Source organism: Staurois parvus, unplaced genomic scaffold (assembly GCF_062004578.1).
Source record: "Staurois parvus isolate SC_StPar_1 unplaced genomic scaffold, SC_StPar_1.0 ptg000157l, whole genome shotgun sequence".
NCBI lineage: Eukaryota > Metazoa > Chordata > Amphibia > Anura > Ranidae > Staurois > Staurois parvus.
Genome location: NW_028317953.1, coordinates 8,400,520 through 8,416,410, shown reverse-complemented (window position 1 = coordinate 8,416,410; position 15,891 = coordinate 8,400,520). Strand labels below are relative to the sequence as shown.

Genomic DNA, 15,891 nt, shown 5'->3' with positions numbered 1-15,891 from the left:
TATGACCCTCCCCCACCCCTCTCCATCAGTGCAGGGGTCACATTAGCTCAGTGATGGAGAAAAACCTGAGGGAGAAGAGAAACATTGGAATACTAGTCAGTACCAGTGAGCAAAAGTGTATTTTCTTTGGAAGAATAAATCCCCTCTAATGTTGGGTGTCCTACATGTGTGAATGTTGCTGTGATATATAAAACTATTAGAATAGTTTTTCACATTTTAGAATGGGGTGCCTCAAGACTGTCCATAATTTGAAAGGGTGCCTTGACTGAAAAAAGGTTGAGAAACACTAGGTTAAGCATTTCCCCTCTGGTGCCCAATATTCAGACTATTACATCACTTCCTGTGAGCAGAGTGAGATAGCCTGTAAAGCATTGCACTAGTGATCAGTGGGCCGCTGATGCCATGCAGAGCTCCTGCAAACTGTCAGTGTATTCACTTCTTGTACATCCCATACAGGCAAACCGATACTTCTGACAGGAAGACTCAATGAACTACCACAGTGCTCACCATGGTAGTTCATTAAAAACTGCAAGCCGACAGGCTGTTGGGACTTCTAGTCCATTCATTCACAGAACTCTGTGAATGAATGATGAGGCCATGTAGGTGAAGCCCTGCACGGCTACACTGTTTTTATAAAGTGACAGCTAGTACAGGGAACTTCTCCCCATACTGCTTTCACAGGGAGGGAAGGGGGGAATAGGGTAGCTGCAGGATTGGGAACATGTTACATGTTCCAAACTAAAAAACAGGTAGAACATGTAACATGTTCCCAAAGGTGAACTTATCCTTTAAAATCACCATTGGAGCAGGGATATGGATACTACTAAATTACATAGACACCTTGTTTATCCCATATATACAGTCACAAATTCTATATCTGTCAATCCTTTTCCATGAGGAAACCACTAATAGTATCAGACTAAAAAAATCCAGGGCAGAATTTGCAGCCTCTTAACCCTAAACTTTTGTTTCACATATCTTCCTCTCAACTTCCTCCCTTCCATTTTCTTACCTCTCCCACAACCTATGAGCTTCAAAGGATTGTACATACAGTACATAGTTTTTTTGTGGCTCCAAGGGTCTGTGAACGTTATTGTCATTCTAATTACATTTATGGCAATCTGTGGTATTGACTTTTAGTCATTTTATATTGGCAGTATAAATAGTTAATGTAGGTTTTATATTAATCATACCCATCTATAAATTCTTCCAAACAATTATCCCTTTACTAGCAATAAAAACCTTACAAAGTTGTAACCCTTCTCAGCTCTATCCACAGCAAACACTTGACTTGCAGATGCGGCACGGTATTTATATATATAAATCCCCATTTGGATGTCAAAAAGTTGACATTTAGGAGGAAGCGGTGTCACCTTCTGAATACCTGGCAGACACTGCTTTACTGCCCTTTAAAACTGAAATCCACCACAGGTCACTTTTCAGCTGGGTGGCAAGGGCTGTCACCCATGTGAACTAGCCCTTTACACAGTTAATTGGTTTGAAAAAAAATACAAGTCTATGATGTTGACCCCACACCCAAAAAAAAACCACCTTGCATCCTTAGAACCCAAATCCTTAGTTGATAAAGAGGAAGGCCAAAAAAGCAAAATGGTAGTTTATTCCAAAAGGGAATGGGTTACTAGGCAATCAGGTGTTCTTAAATAAATGCAATACAATGCTGTTTTTCTTAAATTAGAAGCTGTTAATATGTTCTGTATTTAGAAACATATTCGGCCTGTTTTTAAGAACTGAATGAGACAATTGAACATTTTTCCAGTTCTTACAGTAAAAAACTCTTTCCATATATGGAGATAAAACCTCTTTTCATTTAGTCACAAATAATGCCCCACCATCTTTTAAGCCAATAAAAAAATCCACACATGTTGATAAGAGAGACTTCCCATAGATGGCAAATATTCCTTGTTTTATGCTCTGGCACGTCTGGTACTTGAGCTGAAGATTGCAAAAAAAGATTGCAAAAAACCTGTGTGATAAGTACATCTGGCACCTTGATCTTTTCCTTTCTATATAATGATTACATGTAACTGAATATGTATTTTTCAAGTGTATTAGTCAAAATACTGTATGTATAACTTTGGAAAAATGCACATACAAAACATGTCTGACTTCATTATCAACTCCTGTAATCACTGTGTCCACACAACAGAGCAATCTGTGATTAATGTGTACATACAAAAAGCTGGTCATGAATGTTGGCTCCATTCTTCAGAAGAGTTTCAACCACTTTGGTGTGTCCATGCTGGCAGGCAGCCAGCAATGCCGTTCCTCCGTCCTGTAAAGTAATAACATAGATTTATGAAAGAATCTGCAATTCAATAGAATTCTTTATGGATGTAAACACCTGTTTTAGAAGCCACAGAGACATCATTTAGAAGCTAAATAGACTTACTTTCACAATTGTGTAACTAATAGGTAACTTCTAAGTCGAAGAATGATGGCTAAGAGAGGCTTATACCTGTGTGACAAATTCTCTTTTGTACACTAAGCCCCCGGTCACATCAGGTGCGACTTGGCATGCGATTTGCATGCAAGGCGACTTGAAAATCGTACGCCAAGTTGCACCCTATTGTCCGCTATTAGAGAGGTCATATTCTGACTTGGTATAAGCCTCTCTTAGCCGCACCAATTACTAAAGTAGTGAATGCACTACTTTTGTTGCGATTTGCATAGACATCTAAAAAAACATCACTTGCATGTTCAGGAGAGGAGAGTTGTAGTGGAAAAAAACAAAATACACCTAAATGTGTGTAAATGCATTTAAATGTGTGTTTAGTGCTTGATAGTTAATTCATTCCAATTGCCAGAATTAATTAATATTCTGGCCAATGGAATGAATGAGCACCCAAACGTTTGATGTGCCTAAACACGTCTAAATATGCCTAAGTGTGTTTGAAAAACATGGCTTTAGGCATGTTTTTAAGCTGCTATTTCCTCCCCTGGAGCACACGAGTATTGGGAAGGAAAAGAAAACCTTCTGTGTGCAAGAGGCCTTATGCGGGTGAAAAACACAAAGTGCAGGTAGGAATGTGTGAAATAATCATAAATAGTGCAGCGCTTAAAGCAATACTACGTGCAATTCAAAAAACTCCTTGTGGAGTGAAGCACATCAAGAAGCTTCCGGTCTGGGGCAATGGGAGTCCCCTGAGAGATCCACATCGTGAGGAGAGGTACTTGTCTTCAGGAAATAGGGATCCAGGGTGATCCTGAAAGCTGTTTGGCCCCTGGGGGTCACTTGGAGGAGGTGAGGAGGCAATTTAGCCTTAGTAGGTGAAGAGTGCGGACACGCTCACGGAGTACAAGCACTATCTGCACATTGCATGAATTTTATATCACCTGTGGATTACTTCATGGACATTTTGTTTGATTATTTGAGTGGTATTTGAAGTGTGGTCACTTTGTTACACTTAAGCACTGTTTAATTATCCTCCTTTGAAGGGGGTTGTTATTATTTCTTTGTTGTGTGGGCACTGTTGTCAGGAGATTATTTTGAGTGGCACTATATGTTTGGGATACGTTTTATTCAATGATTTAATATATTTAATATTGTTTGTATTATCTAATGTTGACGCATTTGTATGTGAGCACAGTTTTTTGAATTGCACGTAGTATTGCTTTAAGTGCTGCACTATTTATGATTATTTCGCACACTGTTTGGGTATCAGTTTAAGTTCTGGCAGCTTTCAGTAGGTGGACTTCCTTTCAGCGCAGGAGGACTCCTGTCTCTATTTCAGGTAGGAATGTGTGCCATTCCTTTAAGGGAAACCAATCCTTACAGAATCATGCATGCTGCCATTGTTGACCTCTCCATCTCAAAATGCTAGTTGCTTGGCTACTTTGTTGCCAGCCTTGATTCCGTACTTTGAGTCACAGACTGACAAGAATGCAGTTAAAGACTTCTGATATTTTTCTGATTTGCATACATATTCCAGCAATTTCAGACATGTAAGATAGGCAAGCCTTATGTTTTTGTGTTGACAGATTTACTTTAAACTATATATTAAATATGTTCCAACCAGGGGCGGACTGACCATTTGGGAACTCGGGCACTGCCCGAGGGCCCGGGTCTGTAGGGGGCCCCATGAGATGCCCCTGGTACTTTTCATAGGCTTTTTTGGGTGTGGTTTGAGTGTGGGTGAGGACACAGGGGCCCCATGATCCCTTATTGCCTGGGGGCCCCATGAGTTGTCAGTCCACCCCTGGTTCCAACAAGTGAAAATTGTCTAAGAGGAGATTTCCCTTACATTGTAAAGATACAGTATGTTCTTATGCTCTGTTGAGTTTACAGGACAGGAAGTGAAGGGAAACTTCCCTACTAGGACACAGATAGAAAAAAAGTAGTTTTAACCCTACTCTGTGCAAAAAAAAAGAAATAGTTTGGTTTTAGACATACTTTAACCACTTCCCATCCGACCCATGTACATAAACAGCTGGACGGGAGCAGTGCACGGGTGGGTGGCCGTTATACGTCCTTCCGCTTCCCTGCCTGTGCACGCTCCCTGGGAGCGTGCGGCAGGGGCGTCTCTAGGGTTGGTGTCGCCCGGTGCTGGAACACATGGTGACACCCCCTCCAACGATCCCCGCAGGATGGATCGGATCTGCGGATTGAGCATAATGGATTGGAGTCCGATCCATTATCCTCCCCAATCCGCAGATCCGATCCATCCTGCGGCGATCGTCAGCTTGCAACCTATATGGGGTTAACTGATCTCTCCACAAGCTCCACGAAAAGGTACGTTTTAAAGCAAGCTGACCGTCTTTCTCCCCCCCTCTCTCTGCCCTCTTTCTCTCCCACTCTCTCTCTCTGCCCTCTTTCTCCCCCCCCTCTCTCTCTGCTCTCTTTCTTCCTCCCCTCTCTCTCTCTGCCTCTTTCTCCCCCCTCTCTCTCTCTGCTCTCTTTCTCCCCCCCTCTCTCTCTGCCCTCTTTCTCCCTCCCCTCTCTCTCTGCCCTCTTTCTCCCCCCCTCTCTCTGCCCTCTTTCTCCCCCCCTCTCTCTGCTCTCTTTCTCCCCCCCTCTCTCTCTGCCCTCTTTCTCTCTCCCCTCTCTCTCTGCCCTCTTTCTCCCCCCTCTCTCTGCCCTCTTTCTCCCCCCTCCCCCCTCTGCTCTCTTTCTTCCACCTCTCTCTCTCTCTGCCCTCTTTCTCCCCGCTCTCTTTCTTCCTCCCCTCTTTCTCCCCCCCTCTCTCTGCTCTTTTTCTTCCTCTCCTCTCTCTCTCTGTCCTCTTTCTCCCCCCCTCTCTCTCTCTGCCCTCTTTCTCCCCCCCCTCTCTGCCCTCTTTCTCCCCCCCCTCTGCCCTCTTTCTCCCCCCCTCTCTCTGCCCTCTTTCTCCCCCCCCTCTCTGCTCTCTTCCCCCCCCTCTCTCTGCTCTCTTTCTTCCTCCTCTCTCTCTCTCTGCCCTCTTTCTCCCCGCTCTCTTTCTTCCTCCCCTATTTCTCCCCCCCCTCTCTCTGCCCTCTTTCTCCCCCCCTCTCTCTCTCTGCCCTCATTCTCCCCCCCTCTCTCTGCCCTCTTTCTCCCCCCCCTCTCTCTCCCCCATACCTCCTACATGAAGCTGTGGTGCTGTCACCAGGGTCCAGGGATTACACACTGACCTGCTGCATACTCTGCCTGCCCCTCCAGCTCTTCAACTTCAGCATTAGTGGCAGGGATGTGGACCTGCTCCTCTGCTGAAACTCTGAGGAGGAGAGGTGTCCAAAGTGTCACTATGGTGACACTGTACTGCTAGGGTGACAGTATGTTAAAAAAAATCCACATAAATAATAAATAAAAAATTTAAAATTAAAAAAAATATATAGAAATATTATAATTTTTGGTTATAAACTAATTTGGTGGGTTTTTTTTTTGCTAAAAAGACAGATGAATACATTTTGGCCAAGATTTATGAAGAAAGATTATTTATTTGTAAAATTTTAGAAAAAGAAAAATTTTTTTTTTTTAATTTCTGGACTTTCTTTTATATAGCAAAAAAATAAAAATCCCAGTGGTGAATAAATACCACCAAAACAAAGTTTTATCTGTCTCAAAAAAATTCATGTGGTACAGTGTTGCATGACCGCACAATTGTCAAAGTATGATAGCACTGAAAGCTGAAAATTGGCCTGGACAGGAAGGGGGTGAAAGTGTCTGGACTTGAAGTGGTTAAAACAGGGGTGCTCAACCCCTGGCCTGTGGGACACATCTGGCCCTCTGATGAGCCTTCTGATGTGGCCCACAACCGCAAACCAGGGAAGCGTATGCCCAGGGTCAGCAACCTGCTGATCTGGATGCGGCCGTAGAGAGAGAAGGAGCCGCATAAGCCGATACTTCCTCTGTAGTGCAGGCTCCTGTCCCAGGTGCAAGTACCAATTGATGTTCGCTTGAGACCTTTCTAGCAGCCTAGCAATGCCAGCAAAAGCTGGAAGAGAAAAAGTCTGCTTATTAAACAACACATACACTGCGCTTTTGCAATGGGGATATTAGCACCTATAAAAGAGATAACAACTTTTAGGCTGCTTTCCTTCAGGTTAGCTGCACTGAGCCATTGATTCTATTATATCCTGTGGGTTTGGTGTGATTTCTGAAAGCACATCAAAACTCCTGAAGGCAGGACATCAGTATGAAAGCACCCTTATAGGGGGCTCAGGACAGTAAGAACTCATTTACATTTGTGGTCTGGGGGGAGGTTAAAAACCCCATAGTTGAGGCGTGTTTTTACCACTGCTCCCCCCATCCCACCCCCCAACCACTGAAGTAGCATCATGGGTCGCAATGATGACCCTGCCCCGTGCTCCAGGGGGGGCATGTGGCGTCCCTGTCACATTCTGTTTTACACTTGGACAGGAGGGGTGGCGGGGCGGCATATACAGGAACTGATCCTCTCCATTTTCCTCCTGCAACCACTTAACCGCTCCTTTCCCTCCCACCGGCATTCAACGGCTGCAGGCGGAAAGTGTTCATCTCCTAGATTGTATGCTCCAAGGAGCAGGGCCCTCAAATCCCTCTTGTATTGAACTGTATTGTTGCTGTATTGTCTCCCGTTATTGTATTGTACAGCGCTGAGCAAACTGTTGGCGCTATATAAATCCTGTATAATAATAATAATAAAAATAATGCTATTCAAAATAGAAAAATTCTAAATTCTGAACCATTTAATTTCAATGTGGGCCGCGACCGGTTAGCAAATCACATAAGGGTTGAGCTCCCCTGCTTTAAAAAAACAAAAACAATGGACAGACTTGATGGAACACTCAGTCCTTTTATGTCATCACTTTTCTATGTTTCTATTAAGTAAGCTGCTTGTCAGTAATGAAAGAGAAACTGCAGAATTACCTTCATTGTTAAGCCTTAGACATAAGAACTGAGACACCTAATGATAATGGTAGGGTCCTCTTCTGCTGGCCAGTACCAACCACATATTCTGACATCTGCTATAAGGCCATTGGCATCAGGGACAATAAAAATACAAGGAAAGCTATTTGGGTGTAAGTGTCCTGTCTACAGAACAGCTGCTTTTTTTTGGGACAAATCTCTTTTTGCTAGATTGTATATCACACCGAGTAAAGCACATAAACAACAAGTTGAGGTTTCACCTTTATGTTGGAGAGGTTGTGGGGGGAAAGGGCAGGATGGCACATATATGTTGGGAATGCCCGAAGATACAAGAATACTGAAAGGAAGTATTACAATATATTCAGGAAATATGTGGGATCATTATACAGAGAGATCTGTGGATCTGTTTATTTTATAAATTTGAATCTTTGATAAATTTACGCAAGAACAGGATACCATCTAGTTAGTGCGGCTAAGGACCTGATTCCCAAATTTTGGCTTGCCCCTGATCCACCAAGTATGAATGACTGGGTAAATAGAGTGAATAACATTTATAGGATGGAGGAATTGTGTCAAATTGAAGAGGATAAAATAGTAAAATTTAGGAATATATGGAGTAAGTGGTTGGTCTTTAAAACAACTATAAAATATTCGGAACTGCTTGGAATATAAGTAAATGAGTACTGGGGGGAGATTTTAAGGATTGCCCACGGAGAAAAAGGGATAGGAGGAAGGAAATACAGATATAGACTGATAACGATGATAAGGGTGGGAAAGTGGTGTGGGGGGGAGGGAAAAATATGATATGAGTTAATGGGGATACACGGGAGAAGCTTGATATCGTCTTTTTATCGTTTTTTTGTTGTTCTCAGATTTATGTGTATTTAATGTTTTTTTTGTAATGAAAACAAATTTAAGAAAAAAAAAAATTCTCTTTTTGCTGAAAATAGAAATGTGCATGGAGTGAATGAAATCATCTAAAGTTGTCCAAAAACAAGCAAAGAAATGAACTGCCTAGTATTTGAAGTCACCAGATCAGGGTTCTAGCAGCATTTGAGGATAACCCTCACTACTGTTCACCAGAACAGAATACCACGTTAAATCATGCTGTACCTGCGTAAAGATGGTCACTGTTGTATTTACACAAACCACAAAGAAACTGGGGTTATTTTCTGTGACAATAGGATTTAAATATCTCGTTGTATGGGTTTCCTATTTCAGTATACAAAAGAACTGCAGTTTTCAACATGTTCGTATACATAGTGACGTGCCAAATTGCTGAAGGTTTGTTTTTCCAGGTACAGGCTGGAGCCTTTCCTTGCAGCCATACAGGCAAGCAGACAAGTACTACAAGGCCACATACACATGGTGCATATCTGTGGATGGTGTGTTCTGCTCAGAGGCAGTTAAAGGCCACTTCTGAACCCAGTAATACTGTGGCTGCATCAGGGGCGGACTGACAACTCATGGGGCCCCCGGGCAATAGGGGATCATGGGGCCCCTGTGTCCTTGCCCAAACTTTAAAAATCCTATGAAAAAGGTACCAGGGGCATCTCATGGGGCCCCCACTGACCCTGAGCCCTCGGGCAGTGCCCGAGTTTCCAAATGGTCAGTCCGCCCCTGGGCTGCATACAAACTGGTAAATTAGCTGAGGGTCAGAACTGCCAGCCCTATATGCACACTGTGCCCAGGGTCAGTTGTAGGCTCTTGGATGAGCAAGGCCATTCCAATCTTTCTCTCAGTATAAGTTCCCTTTAATGCGTTGACACTGAAAGTAGTCACAATATTATGTATTCCACCCCACATGCTCAATGTTATGTACTCTTAGTAAGTGTTATACAGTCATGGCCAAAAATATTGGCACCCCTGCATTTCTGTCAGATTATGCACCACTTCATCCAGAAAATGTTTGCAATTACAGTACAAATGTTTAAACATTCTCATGTTTATTTTTTTTGTTTCTATTGGTATGACACAAAAAAGTGGAGAAACAAAAAGCCAAATCTGACAAATTCCACGCAAAACCCCAAAAATGCACTAGACAAAATTATTGGCACCCTCAATTTAATATTTGATAGCACACCCCTTGGAAAAAATAACTGAAATCAATTGCTTCCTGCTACTACCAATGAGTTTCTGACACCTCTCTACTGGAATTTTGGACCACTCTTCTTTTGCCAACTACTCCAAGTCTCTCAGATTGGAAGGGTTCCTTCTCCCAACTGCTGTTTTGAGATCTTTCCATGTGTGCTCTATGGGATTGGGATCTGGACTCGCTTTTTCTGAAACCATTTCTGGGTGCCTTTTGATGTGTGCTTTGGGTCATTGTCCTACTGTAAGACCCATGACCTCTGATGGAGACCCAACTTTCTGACACTGGGCAATACACTGCACCCCAGAATTCTTTGGTAGTCTTCAGATTTCATAATGCCATGCATACGGTCAAGACATCCAGTGCCTGAAACAGCAAAGCAACCCCAAAACATCAGGGAACCTCCACCATGTTGGACAGTAGGGACTGTATTTTTTTATTTAAAGGCCTCATTTCTTTTTCTGAAAACAGTAGAATAATGGGCTTTACCAAAAACCTGTAATTTGTTTTCGTCTGTGCACAGCACATTCTTCCAAAAGGATTTTGGCTTCCTCAGGTAAGTTTTGGTAAACTCCAATCTGGCTGTTTCTTTGATGTTTCTGTGCCAGCAGTGGGGTTCTCCTGGGTTTCCTAATATAGCATCCCTTTTCATTCAGATGGTGATGGATAGTGCGAGCTGACACAGTTGTACCCTGTGCCTGAAGGTCAGCTTGAGTTTGTCTGGAAATTGATTGAGGTTCTTTATCCACCATTTGAACAATCCTTTGTTGTAAGCTTGGATCAATTTTTCTCTTTCGTCCACATCCAGGAAGATTAGCTACAGTGCCATGGGCTGTAAACTTCTTGACAATGTTGCACACAGTGGACACAGGAACATTAAGATCTCTGGAGATGGACTTGTAACCCTGAGATTGTCCATGCTTTTACACAATTTATGTTCTCAAACCCTCAGACAATTCTTTGCTGCTCCTGCTCTTTTCCATGCTCCATGTGGCACACAGAGAAACACAACAAAAAGGTTGAGTAAATTTTTCACCATTTTAACTGGTTGCCGGTGTGATTGTTAGCACCTGTTAATTTATACAGGTGAGTTTAATTACAAATGACAGAATAATCACAAACTTGAAATACAATTATTTCTTACAATTTTGTGAAGGTTCCAATAATTTTGTCCAGTCTATTTTTGGGGTTTGTCGTGGAATGTGTCAGATTTTGCTGTTTGTTTCTTCACTTTTTTGTGTCTTCCCAATACAAACACAAGAAATAAACATGAGAATGCAGAAACATTTGTAATTGCAACAATTTTCTGGGCAAAGTGGTGTATTATCTGTCAGAAATGCAGGGGTGCCAATATTTTTGGCCATGATTGTATATCAGTTTCTATGCTAGCAACAATATATATATTGTTTTAACTAAGTGATACTTGATAAGCATTATATGTAAATATGGGTTTATATTCTGTTCAACTGAGTCTATTCAACAGTACCTTTGAACCCCTGATGAAGTTTGTAAATTAGATTCTGACCAAGATAATACAGCAGCATGAGCTAGTTATCAGAGGTTTTTTTCTATGTATTATATTGCATAAGGGGTGATTTGAAAAATCTTTTTAATTAACCATTTGTATATGTTTCTTTCTCAATTAATATAGATTGTATTATCTAATGGATGTTTAATTATTGCTAGCTTAAAGTGTTACTAAACCCAGGACCCTGCATTCACTATATCTCGTCAGTTAAAAGTGCAGTTATTTTAGTAAATATAAACGGATAAATACGTTTTCTCATCAGCAGTTAGATCAGTCTTGTGACTTCTATCAGTGTCCTGCCGAGTACCGGTTAAAGCTTGTAGGAAGAGATTTAATTTTGCTCTAGGAGGATGCACAACCCCTATCTGCTGTCTGGACAGTGTTGATTGGCCCTGTGCTGTTCACATGCACTCTCCCAAGAAAAAAAAACTCTAGCAATACACACCAAACTGAGCATGTGCAGAGTGACTCCACACAATATGTCTTATCAGGAGATAAGAAGGGGGCACTGGAAGAAGGGGAGGATCAGAGAAGACAGTATCAAGCAGTGTTTGTAAACAATGCAGAGGATTAACCCCTTAGGTTCCACAGTGAGTATAACAAGCATGCTTTACTGCATATACTGACTGATTTTACTGATGTGGGTTTAGTAATACTTTAAGCTTTACAACTTCAGGATCCTGCATAAGAATAGTGGACAGACACAATTCTCACCACAAAGCCAGAAGATTTACAGAGTGTCACAAAGTTCACAAATAACTTTGTAGTAAAACAAACAGTAATAACATGGCATATGCTAATATATCAACTTGAAACTGCTGCTTAATATACATACAGACTAGTAAAACAGCTACTCTGGAAATGCCATTTCCTGCACCTTAGACAGTTTAAACATAAAGTGCCAGGAAGAAAAAAAAAAGCAAACTTTAGATTCTACTTTAGATTCTGCCTAGAAGTTACTCATAAATTAATCCTACAAATCTAACTGCTAGAGTTACTATTCCATCACTGGCTTCATAAGTCATCACAAATATACAGAAATATAGATATACTACTTCTGGACGTGCCTGGTTGCTTCAATTTATTGGAAACAGGCTGTTGAACTACTTATTTCCTTTGTGTCTGTCCCTATACCTTGCACCCCCAAAATTTGCTTTTGTGGCCAAGGTATACTAAAATCTTTCTAAAAGAAACATTGTTTATTGCACACTAAATGATGCACTCCTACTGTATAACTCAGTGGATAGCCGCAGTTAATCAATTAATCCTATATGAAAAGATTGTGTATGAAAATAGAAACTGTCCTCATAAATACCAAAAATTTGGGATATCTGGTGTAATTCAATACTCACTCTAAATCAACATAATAGACAGTAAGAGCAAAGTGCTACTGTACCTAGGCCACATGTATCAAATACAAGGTCCATGGGCCAAATCCAGCTCACAAGGCCATTGTTTATGTGGCCCTCGCACCTTTCTTGTAGCTGCGGCACCCCCCTTGTCTCCGCATCCACCTTGTCTCAGCAGTTGGCAACAGAGAGGAGGAAAGAACACCTCCTACAGAGCCTGCTCCCCTCTGTGCAGTCACAGCACCCGTCTCTGCCACCCCTGGTCTCAGCATTCAGCAGACTCCAGCAGCTAACTCCAACCCTCCTCTGGTCCTTCTCCAAACTCTGCACATCTGCTCCCCACCTCCACCCAGGGGCGGATCACTTGGAAACTCGGGCTCTGCCCGAGGGCCCGGGGTCAGTAGGGGGCCCCATGAGATGCCCCTGGTACCTTTTTCGTGTGCTTTTTTGAGTTTGGGCAAGGACACAGGGGCCCCATGATCCTCTATTGCCCGGGGGGGCCCCATGAGTTGTCAGTCCGCCCCTGCCTCCACCCCCAGCTTCCTCCTAGCCACAAGGTAAAAAGAAGTGCACTGTGATGTCAGGCAAGGTGTGGCAGTCTTGACTGCTCATGGTGGGGGGCTCTTGACATCTGATGTAAATGTGGGGGATGAGGTGCTCTGGATATCTGCTTATAATTAATATGAGAATAATACAGTTCTATGCAAATTAAAAATGAGGGCCACACATTGCTGGTATCATCCACAAGAAACGTTATTGGAGACTGCCCAAACAAAACATGAAGGCAGACCATATTACGTCTGAGCAGTCTCTAATAAAGTTTCTTGTGGATGATATCAGTGGTGTGCGACCCTCCTTTTCAGACTTCTGTTACAGGAGTGGGCTCCGTGCCAGTCTGCACCTGCCCTTCGCAGCTTCAGTGTTAAAATAACAAACATGTTATACTCATCTGCAGCCCTGATCTTCCTATTCTTGGTTCCCTGCTGGCGATTGGTTCCTCCTCTTCATTGTGTGTCCCCATAGCAAGCCGTTATGGGGTCACACAGTGTTTGCTCGCTCCCGAGCTGTGTGCCTATGGAGCCACAGCTTGGCTTAGCCCTGCCCCAGCTTCTTCCTCACTTCATTTGATTGACTGCTCCAGTTCTTGTGTGAAGGGCAAGAGAGGGGAGAAGAGATGCAGCCATGCACAGTGCTGGATCTCTTCTCTCCTCTCTTCCCCTTCACACAGGGAAGGGGGAGGAAAGAAAAATATAAAATGATTTGTATCTTAATGCAAGTAATGCATTAAGGTAAAACGTTTTAGCTTTAGAATCATTTTAAGCTATTACTAAAAATACCAGTAATAATTGAATGCATAGGCAATAATTTAATATGATAAAGAGTAGATACATTTATATAGTCTTACAGACACGTGATGAACTTCAGTTTGACACCCCTGACCTAGATTCATTTAGTACAAACCCAGTGGGCATAATACTCTACAATATATGCATTGTACAAATGACTGTAGGGCCCGCTCACACAAGAATGTGGTGCGGGAAACCTACATTCTATGAGTGTTTCCCGCACCGCCTTTAAAATGCACTGGGTGTGCAATCTGCTGAGGGTGTCAATGTATTCATAACAACACATCGCGAGCACATTGCACATGCAGTGCATTTGCCTGCACTGGTTTGCATATTACCAAAGTACTATGCAATCCAGTTGCAGTGCATTTTTAAAAGTAGTGATTGCGCTACTCTTGGTGTGATCCAGTGTGATTTCAGCCCATTCAAATAAATGGACTGAAAAACAAACCACACTGAATCGCACAGGAACACGGTGTGAACCTGCCCTTATCCCTGGTTCACATCTGTGTGGTAGTGCAGGCAGCGATTTGCATTGGCAAGAGAGCCCATTCATTTGAATGGACTCCCGTGCCCGCAGCCTGCACGGGAACCAAGGTTCCCGGTCCGTTTGCTATTTCCAGTGCGGATGGCGTACCGTTAGAATTAATGGCACCTGCCTGCGGGTCCCGCATTCCTCTGTATGGGTGGTGCGGCTGCAGGTATTTATGCGGGTCCCACAGGGGCACTGTAGTAGCAATTTTGGAAAACCAGAAAACTCCGGTCATGGACCTTGAGAAAAACAAGTGATTTATTAAAAACAGCGCTGTTTGACCCAGCAAAAGTCAAGTGAGTTGTATCCACTTCTTACAAGCGTATATACCAATGATTACGTCACAGTGCATATTTTTCCTCTTTCACTTTCTATGCATTCAAAAGACTTTCTAAACTCTGCAGAATATAGCATTGAATTGGTACACATTACTTTACAGGAAATAAGGGAGAGGGAAAGTGAGCTGAAAACCTTGTTTTGCAAGCAGATACTGTTAGAAATGTTGAAGTTTAAAGGGGAACTCTGCAATATCTGGATGCTGCCACAGCACCACCCGCACAGATGGGTACCAGCAGTTAAAGAGGCTCAAGAGACAGAGGCTTGTATGTAGTATTTATTATGACTGTAACTGTTTTTTGTTACACTGTGATATAAAGCCTTGTTCACATGGGCATAGTTAAGCATACACCTCTGTGAGGGCCATGTTTTCCCTGCATGGGATGTACAGGTTCACGCACCCACAAGGATGTCAATTGGGGAGCATCAACTGTGTCCGTGCAGCTGCTGCATCCCAACTGACATGAATGGGACAGCCTGCACAGTGATGAATGGAACACCTGTGTATCCCAGGTAGGCAAAACATGGCCGTCACATGGTGTAAGCCTTTGTGGTGTAAGCCCACTTGACCTCCAGAAGGTTTTACCCCTTTAATGACCAGGGCATTTTTTGCTATTCAGCTGCATTACTATATGCAAATGAAATGTATATACTTTTTTTCAAACAAATAGACAAATACTGAAAATTTTGAAAAAACCCCCAGGATCTTCTGGTATAAAATTTTGCAACTAAGCAATCTTTCTTATCATTTTTTTCACACAAATAGAGCTTTCTTTTGCTGGTATTTAATCACCACTGGGTGTTTTATTTTTTGCACTATAAACAAACAAAAAGCAAAAATTAAAAAACAAACGGTTTTGTTTGTTTCTATTATAAAATGTTGCAAACAGGTAATTTTTCTCCTTCACTGATGTGCGCTGATGAGGCTGCACTGATAGGCAGCACTGATGGGCACTGATGAGGCGGCACTGGTGAGCATTGATGAGGAGGCACTGATGCTGCTGCACTGATATTCAGCACTGATTGGCACTGATAGATGGCAATGATGGACACTGATAGGTGGCACTGAAGTGCACTAATTGGTAGCACTGAAGGGCACTGACTGGCAGCATTTACTGACAGCACTGATAGGCAGCACTGACTGGCGGTACTGATAGGCACAGATTGGCAGCACTGTTGGGAACTGATGGACAGCACTGTTGGGCACTGATGGGCAGCATTGCTGGGCAGCATTGTTGGGCAGCACTGCTGGGCACTGAAGGGCAGCACTGCTGGGTACTGATGGACAGCACTACTGGGTACTGACGGGCAGCACTGTTAGGCACTTTTTTTGGGCTGCACTGATAATCAGGGCACTGATAATCAATGCCCTGATTATCTG

General features: G+C 42.7%; 1 protein-coding gene across 1 annotated transcript in view; it reads right to left on the bottom strand.

Moving 5' to 3' along the window:
* ANKRD29 (ankyrin repeat domain 29) overlaps positions 1–15,891 on the bottom strand; it is a 95,643-nt gene that overhangs the window by 23,099 nt on the left and 56,653 nt on the right. Inside the window, exon 6 of the mRNA XM_089675735.1 lies at positions 2,195–2,293. Within this exon, the coding sequence (XP_089531861.1) occupies positions 2,195–2,293 (99 nt within the window). The remainder of the gene's footprint in view (positions 1–2,194; positions 2,294–15,891) is intronic.